Here is a 14,751-nt window from a genome sequence, read left to right on the forward strand (position 1 = left end):
CCGCCCTGGCGAGGAACCTGCGGCGCCTGTCCCCGCCCCCTTCACTGCGGGTCACGTGACACTGCGGCGCGGCGCGGCGGGCGGGTCAGCTGACGGCGGGCAAGGAGCGAGCGGCGGCGGCTGGCTGGCGCGGGCCGGATGGAACGTTCGGGGGCCGCGGGTTCGGGGCCGGCGGCCGCGTCCTTCCAGCCCAGCGGTAGGAGGGAGATCCCCCCCCCCACAGCGCCCCCAGCCCCCCTCCTCCTCCAGCATCGCCTCCTCGCTGCCCGATAGCCCCTGCATTGCTGCCCCCTGCGTCCGGCCCCCCAGCCCCTAGCACCCCTGCAGCACCCCCCAACACCCCAGCCCCGCGCTCCCCTGTGCTGCCCGCTGTCTGGCACCCCAGCGCCTTCCTGCAGTGCCCCTAGCACCCCGTCCCCCCTGCAGCACCCCCCAACACCCCAGCCCCGAGCTCCCCTGGGCCTGGCACCCCCTTCCTCCAGCACTGGCTCTCGCGTGCCTGGCGCTGCATCTCCAACCCATCCCCCCCCCAGCACCACCATGCCCCCCAGTGCTGACACGCCCATCCTCCCAGCTCCTGGTGTCCCCCCTCCTCCAGCCTCCGCCGTGTCTTTCTACTCTTGCTCCCTGACCTGCCTTTCTCAGCAGCAGCCGTGGGGAAGGATTTTATCCCCCTGTTAAAACAGGAGAGGCTGTGTGTGGAGCGGAGGGGGCTGTGGGACTACCAGGGCTGAGGTCTCTCCAAAGGCGGTGGGGGTTGGGAGACAGCTTCCAGGCTTGCCAAGAGACCCACCCTCCCTCCACCCCACTCCCCTGCCTGGGGCCATCTACAGACCAGCCATTTCCCTCCAGCACCCTGGCGGCTGCAGCAGCAGAGTGGAATTAGCCAGGCTCTGGCTATTGCTGTTGCAGTTGTTTGCTGCACTGCTAGCCCCAGACCTTCACGAATCAAGCTCCCAAAATCATGAGATCTTAGCACTAATACATTGTCGGTTCTTTCCGGATTTCAAACTGTGCAGGGTGTGTCACAGAGCGAGGTATTTTTCCGCAGCTGGGAGACTAGAACCTTCCTTGGTGTTTCCCTAAATGAAAGCTGTGAGGGTCTGGTGTTCTCACCTGACTCCGGGAGCTGGGGCTTTTAGACCCAAACATGGCCAGGCTTGGAAGGAAATGAATGTGAAGAACTAGGGGGTCGCCAAATGAAATGAACGGGCAAGCGGGTTTAAAACGAACAAAAGGAGGTATTTCTTCACACAACGCACGGTCAACCTGTGGAACTCCTTGCCAGAGGATGTGGGGAAGGCCGAGACTATAACGGGGTTCAAAAAAGAACTCGATAAGTTCATGGAGGACAGGTCCATCAATGGCTATTGGCCAGGATGGGCAGGGATTGCTGTGTGCCAGAGACTGGGAATGGCCAACAGAATGGATCACTTGATGCCCTGTCTGGGATGATTTAGTTGGGGTTGGTCCTGCTTTGAGCAGGGAGTTGGACCAGATGACCTCCAGAGGTCCCTTCCATCCCTCATCTTCTAGGATGACCTGTTCTGTTCATTCCCTCTGAAGCACTTGGCCTTGGCCACTGTCAGCAGACAGGACACTGGGCGAGATGGACCATTGGCCTGACCCAGTGTGGCCGTTCTCATGTTCTTAAATTGCTGGCGGCGCTGGCAAGGAAACAGTTCAGAGCGCTGTGGACCGTGGTGACGCCAGCAATTACATCCCGCTCTTTCTGCTGCTGGAGAGAGCTCTAAGAGAGCCGTGCTGGGACAGTTGGCAGGGAGGAGGATCTGGAAACCTATCCAGGATCACCCAGCTTCGGCCCCCGCATGCTTTGCAGGAGAATGGGGACGGGCGAGGGGTGGGTGAGGCTGCGGTGGCTTTGGACTGATCAGAGGCAGTGGAAGCCGGCAGCATCTGGGGCCAGGAATCCCAGAGCGCTGCCTCTTCCCAGCAGCTGGAGGTAGCAGGTAGCTGGGCTTCTGAGCCAGGTGTTACCCTCGAGCCCCTTCTGCATCTGGCTGGTAAGTTCAGTCCTCTGGCTAGCAGGTTCGTGCCTGGCAAATATTTTAGGCCCTGGGTTACTTGGCGAATCCATGGCAAAGGAGGAGAACCCAGCTATCCTTGGCTCGGCAGTGGGGCGTGCTAGCCAGTCAGCGCAGCCGGGGCTCCCCAGGGGGCTGGATCGGTGTCTGGGGATGTTCGGCCTAGCTGCAGTATACAGATCAGTTATTTTAGCTGCAGGTGTTTCTGGGTGGAGGCGATGGCCCCTTAGAAGAGCATTTCCCAGCCCAGGCAGGTTCTGCCACGGTCACGTCTCTGTTCCCTTCCTCCCCCAGAGCACCAGCACATCCGCTACAACCCCCTGCGGGATGACTGGGTGCTGGTGTCTGCCCACCGGATGAGGCGCCCCTGGCAGGGGCAGGTGGAGAAACCCCCGCCAGAGGAGGTCCCGCGCTGTGACCTGTCCAACCCGCTCTGCCCTGGTGCAACACGAGCCAACGGGGAGGTACTGCACCCGGGGAGGTGTGGGGGGGAGCGGAGCTTGGCCCGGGGGTACCTCACGGCAAGCAAACACCAATGGCTGTGTGCAGGAGAAGGGCATCGCTCGCCCTGCCTTCCAGGTGGGGGCAGGGAGCAGGAGTGGCTTGTCCGAGGTCAGGCAGAAAATGTGGGGCAGAGCTGGGACTGCAACCCAGCCGGCCGTGGGCTTCTCTTCCTCTAGTGTGTCATTCAGTGCTGATCTCCGGAGTCCTCTGGGCTGCCCTGGGGAGCTGGGGAAAGCCAGTCACCCCATTTCTCCATGGGGGCCAGGCCCACCGCTGAGCTCAGTGCCTCTGCTCCTGGGTTCATGGGAGTGGACCCCGGCAGGACGAGCTCCATGCCTGTGAGCTGGTGGGTATGCCAGACTTGTGGGTTAGGATGCTCGTAGCGCAGGTGGGGTGCAGACTTGGGGGCTCCTGGCTGCCTCCTCTCATGGGCCCCGGGGATCCTGCCCCTTTAACCTGCTTCTCATTCTCTTGGTGAAGGTGAATCCACAGTACACGAGCACGTTTGTCTTCGAGAACGACTTCCCAGCGCTGCAGCCGGATGCCCTGGAACCTGGTAACGTCCCCTGCGGCGCTCGCCTGCCCCGAGACCCCAGCCTCTGCCAGAGGAGCTGACACTGGGCTTGGTCTCCTGCCAAGCCCTGGCCAAGAAATGTTGCTGGTGTGATTGACTGGGTCTGGGGCCCCCGGGGCCGGAGCTGCTGGTGGGGAGTGAGGGACAGAGGCAGAGCCGTGTGTGAGAGGGGTCTCAGAGCTGCCATCGCAGGAGAGGCTGCGGGCCGGGATTGACGGGCAGCGGCAGAGCTGGTGACGTTGGCGCTGCGCTAGGCTCCAGCTCGTGCGGCTCATCCCTGACCCGCGCTGTTCCCTTTCGCCATCCCTCGGTTGCTCATTCCTCTCTCTCGCCTTCCCCAGATGCCTGCGATCACCCCTTGTTCCGAGCAGCCTCCGCCCGAGGAGTTTGGTAAATAAAGCCTCCCCCCTTTAAAGGCCTTGGCTGAGGCCCTGCACCCCTCCGGGGGCCTAACGCTGAAGGCGGCGCTGGAGGCAGCAGCATTATCTCAGGGGCCCTGCAGTTCTGTAGGGTTTCTAGCTAGCCCCTTGCCCGGCCCCCGTCTTGCCCGGCCCCCTGCTACAGATGTGAAAGGACGGCGCACAGTACGTGGCCTCGGGACTCTTGCGGAGGGGCTGGGTGGTGGTTCTGTCTGGATGCTTTTCTCGCTTTTGGCTTTGGTTCCCCTCCCGGAGCCGGCTCCTGGCCGCTCTCCCCTCCAGGTGGCTCCTGGCAGGAGACTCGCCCGGCGGCTCTGTGCTGGGGGGTTAAACGCAGCAGTTTGGGAGCAATTTTCTATGCTCCCGCGGCCCTTCACTGTCTCCCAGGTTCTAGCCCTGGCTCTGCCGCCCCCCTGCGGTGACCCTGGGCAGGTCCCTTCCCCTCCCTGGGCCCTGTGAAAGAGGGGCAGGGCCACTGTCTTCCCTGCTGCCTGGGCGGTGGGGAGGATCGTGGGCTTGTGTGACTGAGCTCATTCAAGCTTGCTGGGGGAGAGGGGAGCCCCATAGAAACGCTGGCAAATAACCCAGCGTCTCCATCGCCTTGGTTCAGACCCACTGGCATAGGTGGGGCCATCCCGGGAGGGGGGAAGGGAACTCAGTCTCTGTGGCCTGTTCTGCTGAGTCTGCCGGGGGCAGGGGGCTACGGGCTCTCTGGTTCTCACTCCTGGGAGTGGGGTGCTGGGTCAGTGCCCTGCATCTGGTCTGGGGGGCTGGATGCGGGCAGATCCCTGGCCCTGGGCCTGTGCTCACAGCCGTCTCCCCCTCCTGTCTCTCAGCAAGGTGATGTGCTTCCATCCTTGGTCTGACCTGACGCTGCCGCTCATGTCGCTGGCCGAGATCCGGGCCGTGATTGACAAGTGGGCGGAGCTCATGGTGGAGCTGGGCTCCTCCTATCCCTGGGTACAGGTTAGTGCCCCCCCCACTCCTGGTCTGCAAGGCCCTGCCGGGGCAGCCCCCCCATGGATGCATTGTACCCTCTAGGGGCGGGTGAGGGGTGTGCAGCTCCATGGCCACCCTCCCCTGGCTCTGCCTGGCACGCACACAGGCGTGGCAGGATCAGGCGGCTGGCGGCGTCTCACAGCTGTGCCGCAGGCTGTGACGGGCCCGGATGTGCATCTCTCTGAGGGGCGTTCAGTGCTCTCCCCCTGCGGCCGGGGGCTTGTTTCTGAATGCCTTGCCTCCAACGTATCCCAGTGGAGGGGGGCGCCGCTGCCGCTGCGTGCGCTCTGCTACTGAGAGCAGAGCACTTGGGAGCCAGGATCCCTGGGCTCTAGTCTACGGGCTCACCTGTCTGACCACTCCATGCCTCAGTTTCCTTACCTGTAAAATTGGGGGACTATCCCTGACTTGCCTTGAAGCGTAGGCGTTGAATTGTGTAGGCGTTTTATGACCTTCTCCTGCTCCTGCCTTTCCCCATCTGCCCCCAACGGTCTGTGCTGGGCAGAGCATCAGCGACATCGCCAGCTTTATATCCCAGCAAGCGTGCTGCTGCTGTCTGGATGTTGTGCCATACCCGCCTTCCTCCAGGCCACTCCCGTGCCCACAGCCTGTTGCTTTCCCCGTGCTGCGAGAACAGTGTCTTGGGCTGCAGAGAAGCACTCGGGGGGGCCCCCTCTCCACTGGCCATGTGCACGTCATGGGTCAAACGAGAGAGAACCTTCCTCTGCCTGTGTGGGAGGGTCTGATTTAGAGCTAAAAAAGGGTTCGAAAGTACACCCATTGGGCTTGGCTGGCCTCCATCCCTGTCCTCCCGGGGTCTGGCTAGCATCTGTGTATTGAACTGCTCCGCCCAGAGGCCGGTCAGTATCACCCCCCCAAGGGATTGATGGGGAAACTGAGGCACAGAGCGTGGCAGCCACTTGCCAAGGCCATTCAGTGGCAGAGAAGGGAATAGAATCAAGGAGTCCAGATGCTCCGTCGGGTTGCTCCAACCACTAGGCTGTGCCACCAGCTGACATTAGAATAGCCCCGAGAGCTTCATTTCCCTTCTCTCTGCAGATATTTGAGAACAAAGGGGCCATGATGGGCTGCTCCAACCCTCACCCTCACTGCCAGGTAAGGGAGCCAGCTGCTTGTGCCCTGGGGACAATGCCATGGGTGGGGGAGGGAAGGTTCTGTTATGGGGACAGGATGGCTGCTGGATCTGTTGTGCGGAGGGTGTGGGGCATCCCAGCACCCTCTTGCGCCTCCCTAGATCTTCTCTGCAAAGCAACACTCCTGAACCATGTTGGCTGAGTCCCCAGCTGTGCAATGTTCAGATCGCTCCCGCAGTGTCTCCTTCAACAAGTGAGTGCTTAAAACGCTCCCTCTTGACATCTGAGCTGCCCGGACAGCAAGGCAGGTCTAGCCACGGGGTCTGAATCCTAACCCTGAAGCCGTATGTCTGTTTGGTTCTCACCTGCCAGTCAGGTTGTCCTCTAGGGGCCCCGATCCTGCAGTTGGACTGGTGGGGGCTTGACCCGGGGATGCTCACCCCTGTATCTGATTGCAGCTCCTCTGGCCAGGGACCTGCCTCTTGCGTGGGCTGATGGGCCGATCGCTGAGTCAGGTGGCGCCGTTTTGCAGGGTCGCTTGCCTGACTAAGTTTTGCTTCTGCCCCTGTTTCCCCCTGAGGCCGGGAGGTGACAGGCTGAACTAGTTCAACACAGCCCTGGCGGTGAAACTGACCAGCGTAGCCTCATTGTCCAAACCCAGGGTGGGGCAAGAAGGAAAGGGCCAGCGTCACCAGTGCAAAGTGAACCAGACTCGGGATTCCCTCAGCCTCCGAGGTCTCGGGTGCTGATAGCCCAGCCGAGGGATTGCCCTTATCTGCCTTGTACAACCCTGGCAGTGTACCTTCTGATACTGGACTCGCTTCATGGACTCCCAGTTACTAAGATTGGGTCGCCCATAAATGCACCTTCCCATTTTTTTCTTCCTGAGCTCTCTGGATGCCCAGGTAACTGTTTGTGTGGGCTGATCCCTACCCAGTGTAGCTCTTGACTTAGCTTCCTTGACTTCGAAGGGTCAGACCTCCTCAGGCCAGCTGAAGATCTGGCCCTGTACCTGTGCTATGTTCCCCTCCTCCAAAACACGGCGGTTCTCCCTGTTTTGTGTCGGGAGGCCGTCAGGCTGAGTGGTAACTAGAAAGGAGTTCGTATCATTTCATTGCCACTGTGAGGGGCCCTGCGATAAGAAAACCCTGGACGTGCGCAGGATCACGGCCTGACAGCACACTTTTTGGAAGGCAAAGGGAAGGGAGACCAAGATCCCTTGTAAAATTTCACCATCAGGGGGCAGCATAAACCTGCAAATGGCTTCTTCTCCCAGGCACTGCTTTCTCAGAGATCCGTCTCCATCCCTTCCCCCTTGTCCCGCGGCAGGGTGCGCGGGGAGACGGTGGAGGCTGGAGGGACGACCGTGCTGGCCGCTTGTTAGCATTTTAAAAGGGGATCACTTTAGGCGATCCTGCCTGGTGCTCCCAGAGCGTTGCTGGGGCGACCGTTCTTGGGACAGAGCTGAGAGCAAAAGGCTCGTTAGCATCCAAAGCTGTCCCTCTGGCTAGAGTGGGCCCTCAGCGCGGCTCTGCCAGGCTATTGCAGGGGCAGGGCGGGCTTCCCCTGCCTCCTGCCGCTTCCATGGGACTGTCCCTCACCCCGGAGGGCCCACTGGGTGCTGCCTTCCATCTCGGCCCTCCCCCTGGAGCTGTTTCCATGCTGTGCGCAGAGGGCAGCTGGGAACCCAGCCCCGCGCTAGCTGTGTGGGGAGAGATTTCTGGAAGTCCACCCTGACTACTCTCCTAGGGTAGGGGCTGGGTCATCTACGCCTGCCCAGGGAGCCGGTGGAGTCTCCCCGTGAGGAAGGGTGATACCCACTAGAACCGCTGTAGGGTCTGCCGTAATCTGCTTCCCGGTGCCCGAAGTCCCCTGCAGCCAAGCCTGGCAAACGGCCTCGAAAGATCCCATCCAGAGCCCCGTTGTGTAGATAAAAATCCCCCCGGGAGCCCCTCAAAGCCGGGACCAAGCTGGCTGCTGCGGTGCTCCCCAGCGTCGCCACCGCTGGCCAGCTGCAGTTAAGCATGGGTGGGTGTCGGCCCCCCGTGATAGTACAGGAGGTGGGCACCCGGTATAGAAAGGGGCACGGAACAGGGACAGCTTTTCTGCTTCCACCGGAGCAAGAGCCGCCTGATCCAAGAGGCTGGGCAGGGCTGAGCAGCTGGCTCACCGATCCCTGGTCCTCCGAGAGGGGAGACGCTGGAAGGAGGGGCACTCTGTGGGGAGGGGACCAGAGCCTGACTTTGCTTGGGGCTGGGCTTCTCCTTACCCAGAAGATAGCGACAAGCAGCCATCAATCCAGGGGGCAGACCGAGTCAGCCAGGCTTGGCCACGTGACAGTTGTGGGAGCGGCTGTCACGTAAATAGCCAGGAACGGCGGGTGTCTGGCCCGTGGCAGTGGAGAGAAGGTGACAGTGAGAGACCTGCAACGCTCTGTCTTATCGAAGGGAAGGTTAAGGGCTGGCTGGCTCATGGTCTACGAGATTTCTTATAGCCAAGCACCCTTTTCTCTGCGAGTCAGGGGCAGAACAAGCGGAGGCCGGGCGTACAAACTGGAAACAAGGCGCCGATCTCTTACCGGGAGGGTGGCTAGCCGCCAGACCGGCTCCCTTACAGACGGGAGGGTCCTTCCAATGGAGACCAGGGGTCTCTCTCTAAAAACTCCACACGTGCTCAGATGCCTGCCGTCGGGCCGGGTGTGGGACTCTCTGGGTGGGGCTCTCTGGCCCGGCTTATGCAGACGGGCTGAACGGATGATCCCAGCGGTTGCTGTGGCCTCAACATCTGATTCTGGTTTCTGGGCAGGAGATGGTGGGTGGGTCTCTGCTGTGTGTCTGTCTGAGGCTGTGGAGGTGTCCACCCTGCAGAGCCCACCATCGGGGCCCTGTGCTGACTGGGCCCCCTTGTTGGCTGTGAGGCCGGGGCAGGGATAGGCCCTGGAAATGGGGCAGGGGTGGCGGGGATGTGGGGGCAGAGCTGGGTTCAGTGCCCTGCTGAGACCCACCCGTCCCTGCCTGCCAGCCCATGGGGGGCAGGGAGATCACAGCGTCGGGGAGGGGTCGTGTGAGCGCGGGGAGGGGGAAGGGAAATAGCAGGGCACCAGCTGCTCAGCCCGGTTCTGGCAGGCAGGTGGCACTCTGGTACTGCAGCTGGGGTCCTGCGGGCTCCCCCCCCCCCCATCCCTACAGGCCATCCCCGGGGAGCGTCTCAGGGCCGCTCCCCTTCAGCGACTGCACTTCCCCCCCCCCCAGGTCTGGGCCAGTAACTTCCTCCCCAACGAAGCCCGGCTGGAGGACCGGACGCAGCGGCAGCACCTCCAAGAGCGCAGCGTGCCCATGCTGCTGGAGTACGCCCGGCTGGAGGCCCAGAGGAAGGTAGCAGCATGCGGGCGGGCGGGGGCGGCCGTGGGCTCACCTGGGAGGCAGCGGGGAGGTGGCTTTGCTGGGATCAGGGACCAGGTCTGGGCCCCTTTTAAGCAAGGCCCCTGCCCCTGAGATTATCTTCCCCCCCGGCGGTGGGGCTCAGAGGGCTCTGGGCACGTGCGAGACCCTATCGCCGTCTTGCAGCGGGGCCCACGGAAAGCACCAAGCGCCTGCCCCTGCTGCTGCGCGAGGGAGATCTGCCGTCGCTCGCGGGGCAGGGACCCGTGGCCTTGGCGCGGCCCTGGGTCCTGCTCCCAGCTTCGCTGCATCTGGGCCGGGTCGGCGGGGCTAGCATCCCTCCCCCCCGCAGTGCATGCGCCTGAGCCCGGCGCGCTGTGCTCCCGCAGGAGCGGCTGGTGGTGGAGAACAAGGACTGGCTGGTGGTGGTCCCCTACTGGGCTGTGTGGCCTTTCCAGACCCTGCTCCTGCCCCGGCGTCACGTCTGCCGCTTCCAGGAGCTCAGCGATGGCGAGAGAGACAGTAAGTGGCTGGGCCCCCCGGCACCGGTGGAAATGCCCCCCTCCACCCTTACTGCAGGCTCTGCTGCCTCCCACCCCTGCTCCAGGGAGGATGGGGAGGAGCCTGGAGCGGGGCCCCTCCCCTCCGCTGGGAGTTCTGGGTCCAGCCTCTTATGCCAGCTGCTCTCGCCCCCTCCTGCCAGGCTGAGCATACAGCTGGGGTGAGAGGCAGGGCTTGGACCTTAAACTGCCCCCCCCTGATTGGCCCACTGGCCTGTCCTTCACTGAAAACCTTTGTTCACCAGCCGCAAAGCAGTTCTGACACCAGACAAGGAACTCTTGTTCTTCCTGCCTCGGTTTCCCCATCTGTCGACTAGGGGTAATGATGCTGCCCTCCCTGGCAGGCAGCTGTGAGGTGTCGGGGTTTGTAAATGCAATGCAGGGGTCGGCTGTGGGGTTCGGAAAACGTTGTTACACTCAAGCTCTGCCCGCTTTTGATGGCTGGAGGAGAAGGGGTTTTTGCGTAGATCTGCACAAGACGCCCCTCTCCGTTCTTGTCTGCTCCGCTCAGCAGTGAAATGGTTCGCAAGCAGCCTGGCGTCGTTCTGCGTCCGAGAACGCAGCCCACTGAGAGGCGTGGGGGCAGCTTGCGCATCTCAGAGCTAGTGTTCCGGCTGTCTGCCGACTCAGGCAGACGTGCCTGCAGCGGGTTGTTCCTCAGGGGGCCAGGGCGTTACTGTGTTCTCCAGAGTCTCAAAGGCAGCCGCTAGAGGAGCCGGCTTCGGTCCCCTCCCATCCTCCCTTGGAGGCGGCTGTCGCTTTAAAGGTTGCTGGGAAATGCTGGATTTGCCGTGCAGGCCGCGCGCCTGTCTCCCGTAGCGGCTTTTCCGACCTCTGCTTCCCTTGCTCCACCCACCACTTCGCTTGCTGCTGGCGCGCAGGCTCCTCAGCCCCCCGGTCTCCCTTCATTCTCTTGCAAGGCATGACATCAGAAGGGGGGGTTCTGGAGTGTGGCGGAGCTGCAGTGCCGGCTCTGCGCCCACCCCAAGCGATCGGGCGGGGGGGAAACTCTTTGTTATTGAACTTCTCAGGTGCTCTGTGCTGAGCCAGGCTCGGGAGGTGGGGCTGCTGGAGGGCTGAGCCCCCATGCTTGTCCCTGCGGGGTGCCGGGCCACCCATGTTAAGCTTCCTGATCCTGGCTTGGGCTGGTGCCTGATGTGTCCCTCAACTCCCGGACAGTCAGGAATAGAACCCAGGCGTCCTGCCTGCCGGCCCTATGGTCAGTCGACTAGCCCCGGAGGTGGGGGAGCCTGAATCTGTGCTGAGGGCGGGTGGATTAAGTCTGCAAGGCACACACACTCCCTCCTATCTCCCGGGGCTTTGGGAAGGCTGCAGCGGATGCAAACACTGAGGGAGGGGTAAATAATGCAGAGGACGGGTCACAGATGCAGCGTGATCCAGATCACGTGAGAAATTGGGCACAAGCAAACAGCGTAAGGGTTAATGTGGCTAAATGTCAATGTATACATCTAGGAACAAGGAATGCTGGCCATGCCTGCAGGATGGGGGACTCTGTCTTGGGAAGCAGGGGTGCTGAATGATTTGGGGGTCATGGGGTCGTAATCAGCTGAACAGGAGCTCCCAGTGCAGCGCTGGGGCCAAAAGGACCCGGGTGGTCCTGGGGTGCACACATGGGAATCTCGAGTAGGAGCAGAGAAGTAATTTGATGTCTGTATTTGGCACTGGTGTGACCGCTGCGGGAATACTACGCCCGTTTGTGCAGCCCAGATTTCAAGAAGGATGTCTGTAAGTTGGAGGGGGATCAGAGAAGAGCCACGAAAATGATTAAAGGCTTAGAAACCTGCCGTACAGACAGACTCACGGAGCTCAGCCTATGTCACTTACCAAAGGGAAGGTTAAGGGGTGACTTGCTCACAGTCTGTAAGAACCCACGTGGGGAAGCAATATTTAGCAATGGGCTCTGCAGTCTTAGCAGAGAAAGGTCTAACCTGATGCAATAGCTGGAAGTGGAAATTCAGAGCAGAAATAAAGGCGTACGTTTTTAACAGTGCGAGTCATTAACCACCAGGGCAATTTACCAAGGTCACGGTGGATTCTCCATCACTGACCATTTTTAAATCCGATACTTTCCAAAATGTCTGCTCCAGGAATTATTGTGGGAGAGTCCCATGGCCTGTGTGATACCAGGAGTCAGAGTAAAGGATCACAATGGTCCCTTCTGGCCTGCAATCTGTGAAAGCACTGTGATGGGGGCAGGGACACTGCCTGGCCCCCGTGAACATGGGGTTAACCTCGGCAGCTTCCCCTGTCACAGAGGCCCTCAGGAAGGAGTGAGTGTGCAAGGAGTGAGTGTGCGGAGCCGGGAGATGCTTTGGGCTCCACCGCAGGGCTGCTGGAGCAGGTTGAACCAAGGGTTAGATTGGTGAGTGGGAAGGGAGGATAAGCAGTGTTCCCTTCTCAAACAGTGCCAGAATGAGGTGCCCTCTGCATCAGACTGATCAGCGACATGGTCCCGCCTCTTTCTTGCATGCTCTGATCAGCAGTGAAATAGTTATGGCTCTGGTGTCCACTGGGTCATCACTAGGCTCCAGAGTTAACGCCCCCTGGGTTCGATAAGGGCAAGGCACCTCTCCTCAAGTTCTCATTTCCGTAGTGGCTCACTGAGGAGCTGTGAGCCAGGCCGGTCCTGCCCGGGATAGCCGCGCCCAGGCTGAGGGGTCAGACAATGTGAGCTCTGGCTTGGAAGGTGATCTCTGCAGAGAAGGTCCTTGCTGGTTAGGTCAGGGCCGCCTCCTGCCAGGGCACCGTGCTGCTTCGTGGGAGGGGAATGAGATTCTCCCATGCCCAGCTGTGACCAGGGAAGGGTTTCTTGTGCTTTTCCCCTGTCAGCGTTGCCCCTCCCGGTCCGCGCCAAGGCCCCTCCTGTTGTCTGTTAATACCTCCATGCGGACCGAGGGCTCGGGAGCGGGTTGGTTTAGGGCGCTGCAGAGAGATGGGCCCCTGGGCAAGGCTGGCGCGAGGCTGGCTGACCGCTCTCCGTCCTTGCGTGGCAGGTCTGGCGGCGATCATGAAAAGGCTCCTCGTCAAGTACGACAACCTCTTTCAGGTTTCCTTCCCCTACTCCATGGGCTGGCATGGTAAGTGGCTTGGGGGCCCCGGGAGGCTAGCTGTGGGCCAGTTAAAGGGCACGAGGCGGCTCAGGGGACCGGCATGGGGGGGTCACCGGTTCAAATCCAGCCCCAGCCCATCCCGGGGGCTGCTCAGGGGCCACGTGAGCGGAGTCTCAGTCCGCACTGGACACCGGACTCACCCCACTCCTCACGTCCGCGTTAACCGCCCCTGGGGGGGCAGCCCCAGCTGAGGCTCAGGGTCTCAAGCTCGGGAACTGAGCTCACCTCTCCCTAGAGAGCTCACCTCTCCCCCCAGCAGCGCACCGGGGGCAGGCGGGGACGATGTGTGGAAGGAAAAGGGCTGCTCCCAACCCAGGTCGTTCTCCGCCCCTGTGCCCCATAAGCTCGTCCTGCCCCTCTTCATCGAGGGGCTGCTTCGGGGGCTGCCTGGCTCCAGCTGTAGTCTAGGTCCATTACCAGCCTCCCGCCTGGTTAAGTTCTCCAAACTCACACAGGTCGGGGGGGGATAGAAGGGGTCAGACGGGGGCAACGGGTTAATGACGGCCTCTGCCCACATGGGACCGTTAAACCAGGTTCAACCTTCAATTTCACTTTGGGGAGGTCCTGGGGGAGAAATTTGTCAGTGGCTTTTCCCAACTGAGCCGCACCCCAGCTGTTGATGCCGGCCGGCCCCCGGCGTGGTGCTGGGGTCCCTGTCCTGTATGCCCGGGAGCCGCCCGGCGGCTCCTGGCTCTGTGACCGGTACCCGCCGGCAGCTGGGCTCATTCCCGGGCTTGTGTCTGGCAGGTGCCCCCACGGGGCCGCACTTGGGAGCAGACTGTAGCCACTGGCAGCTTCACGCCCACTTCTACCCGCCCCTCCTCCGCTCGGCCACCGTCCGCAAGTTCCTGGTGGGCTACGAGCTCCTGGCCCAGGCTCAGCGCGACCTGACGCCGGAGCAGGTGAGTGCATGCGTCCCGGGCCCGGGGGCACGGTGTTCTCAGGAGCAAGCTCCGCTGGAGGCAGGGGCTGCAGGCTGGGAGCTGACGCCCCCCCGGAAGGGCCGGGCTGTGGGGTTGGGTGCCCCATGAACTGCAGGAGCCAACCCCCCCCCCCCCGGTTTCTCTGCACGTCCAGTCGTCTCGGAGCAGCCGTCTCGGTGCTGGTTCTCCTGGCTCTGGGGCCCCTGGCTCCCCGCGTGAGGTTTCACCCGTGCTCTCCTTCCCCGCAGGCTGCCGAGCGGCTGAGGAATCTGCCCGGGGAGCATTACAGGGCGAGGCCCCAGGAGGTGGCGTGACAAGCTGCCTCGCCCGAGGAGGGGAGCCGGTGCGCTGCAGGGGGGGCCGCTGGCCTCACGCTGGGACTTGGTTGCTTTGTTTTTCCGATCGGTGGGACACAGGCTGGAGGGATCTTGTCTGGAGGGCCTGGTGGGCAGAGCACGGTGGAGACGGTCGGGCAGGCCGCTTTGGGGGCCGTGGCTCTCCCGCCTGCCGCCCTCTGCGGTGCCGCCTCTCGGCGCCTGGCTTTCCATTCCGTTCAATAAAACCTAAAAGCGAAGCTCTGCTGCCTGGTGCTGGCTGGGAGCTCTGGGGCCGGACCTCCGCCGCTGTCATTCCCCGATACTCCTGCGGCTCTGCGTGGATATACGCTGGCCCGGGGCATCTGGGTCTGCGGGGCGGGGGCTGTCCGGGGGCTCTTTGCCGGTGGGGAAGGCAGCCAGCAGGCACGGCGCCCCCCAGAGCCGTCTCACGCGTGCGAGGTGTGAAGGACGCTCTAGTGCGATTGCTCTGCCTCTGGCACCGGTGCCACGACCCACCCTGGCACTGACGTGCCCACAGGCTGGGCCTTTCGCCTGCCCCTGCTGCTCAGCTCATGCCCCCCCCGCCCCCCCCGCACCATTACTGGTAGCATTGCCACCGGACGTGTCTCCCTCCAGAGATGTCGGTGTGTTAAATCTTCCCCATCCCCCACCCATCTAGCTGGGGAAACTGAGGCACAGAGCGGCGGCAGCGACTCCCCCATGTCTCGGGGTGAGGGATGGGGCAAATCCACGTCTAGTTCCCGAGGCCGGTGCTCGAAGCGCTGGTCCAGCCTCCCTCCCCTTT

At 62.2% G+C, this 14,751-nt stretch overlaps 1 protein-coding gene across 1 annotated transcript; it reads left to right on the forward strand.

Annotated features, from left to right (window-relative positions):
- The first annotated feature begins 45 nt into the window (after positions 1–45).
- On the forward strand, positions 46–14,510 carry GALT (galactose-1-phosphate uridylyltransferase). The gene is made up of 11 exons (XM_067530877.1): positions 46–196; positions 2,340–2,509; positions 3,030–3,105; positions 3,465–3,513; positions 4,379–4,508; positions 5,601–5,657; positions 8,887–9,009; positions 9,405–9,537; positions 12,590–12,673; positions 13,454–13,608; positions 13,878–14,510. Exons 1-11 carry the CDS (start codon positions 139–141, stop codon positions 13,941–13,943), a joined length of 1,101 nt encoding a protein of 366 aa, XP_067386978.1. The 5' UTR covers positions 46–138; the 3' UTR covers positions 13,944–14,510.
- The last annotated feature ends 241 nt before the right edge of the window (positions 14,511–14,751 follow it).

The sequence above is a fragment of the Emydura macquarii genome, unplaced genomic scaffold, assembly GCF_026122565.2.
Source record: "Emydura macquarii macquarii isolate MOO-44397 ecotype Brisbane River unplaced genomic scaffold, CSIRO-AGI_Emac_v2 contig_3114, whole genome shotgun sequence".
NCBI lineage: Eukaryota > Metazoa > Chordata > Testudines > Chelidae > Emydura > Emydura macquarii.

Coding starts and splice junctions, on each gene's coding strand:
- GALT (XM_067530877.1), top strand. CDS start 139: ATGGAACGTTCGGGGGCCGCGGGTTCGGGGCCGGCGGCCGCGTCCTTC. Junction 3,514..4,378: donor GCCTCCGCCCGAGGAGTTTG/GTAAATAAAGCC, acceptor CCTGTCTCTCAG/CAAGGTGATGTGCTTCCATC. Junction 5,658..8,886: donor ACCCTCACCCTCACTGCCAG/GTAAGGGAGCCA, acceptor CCCCCCCCCCAG/GTCTGGGCCAGTAACTTCCT.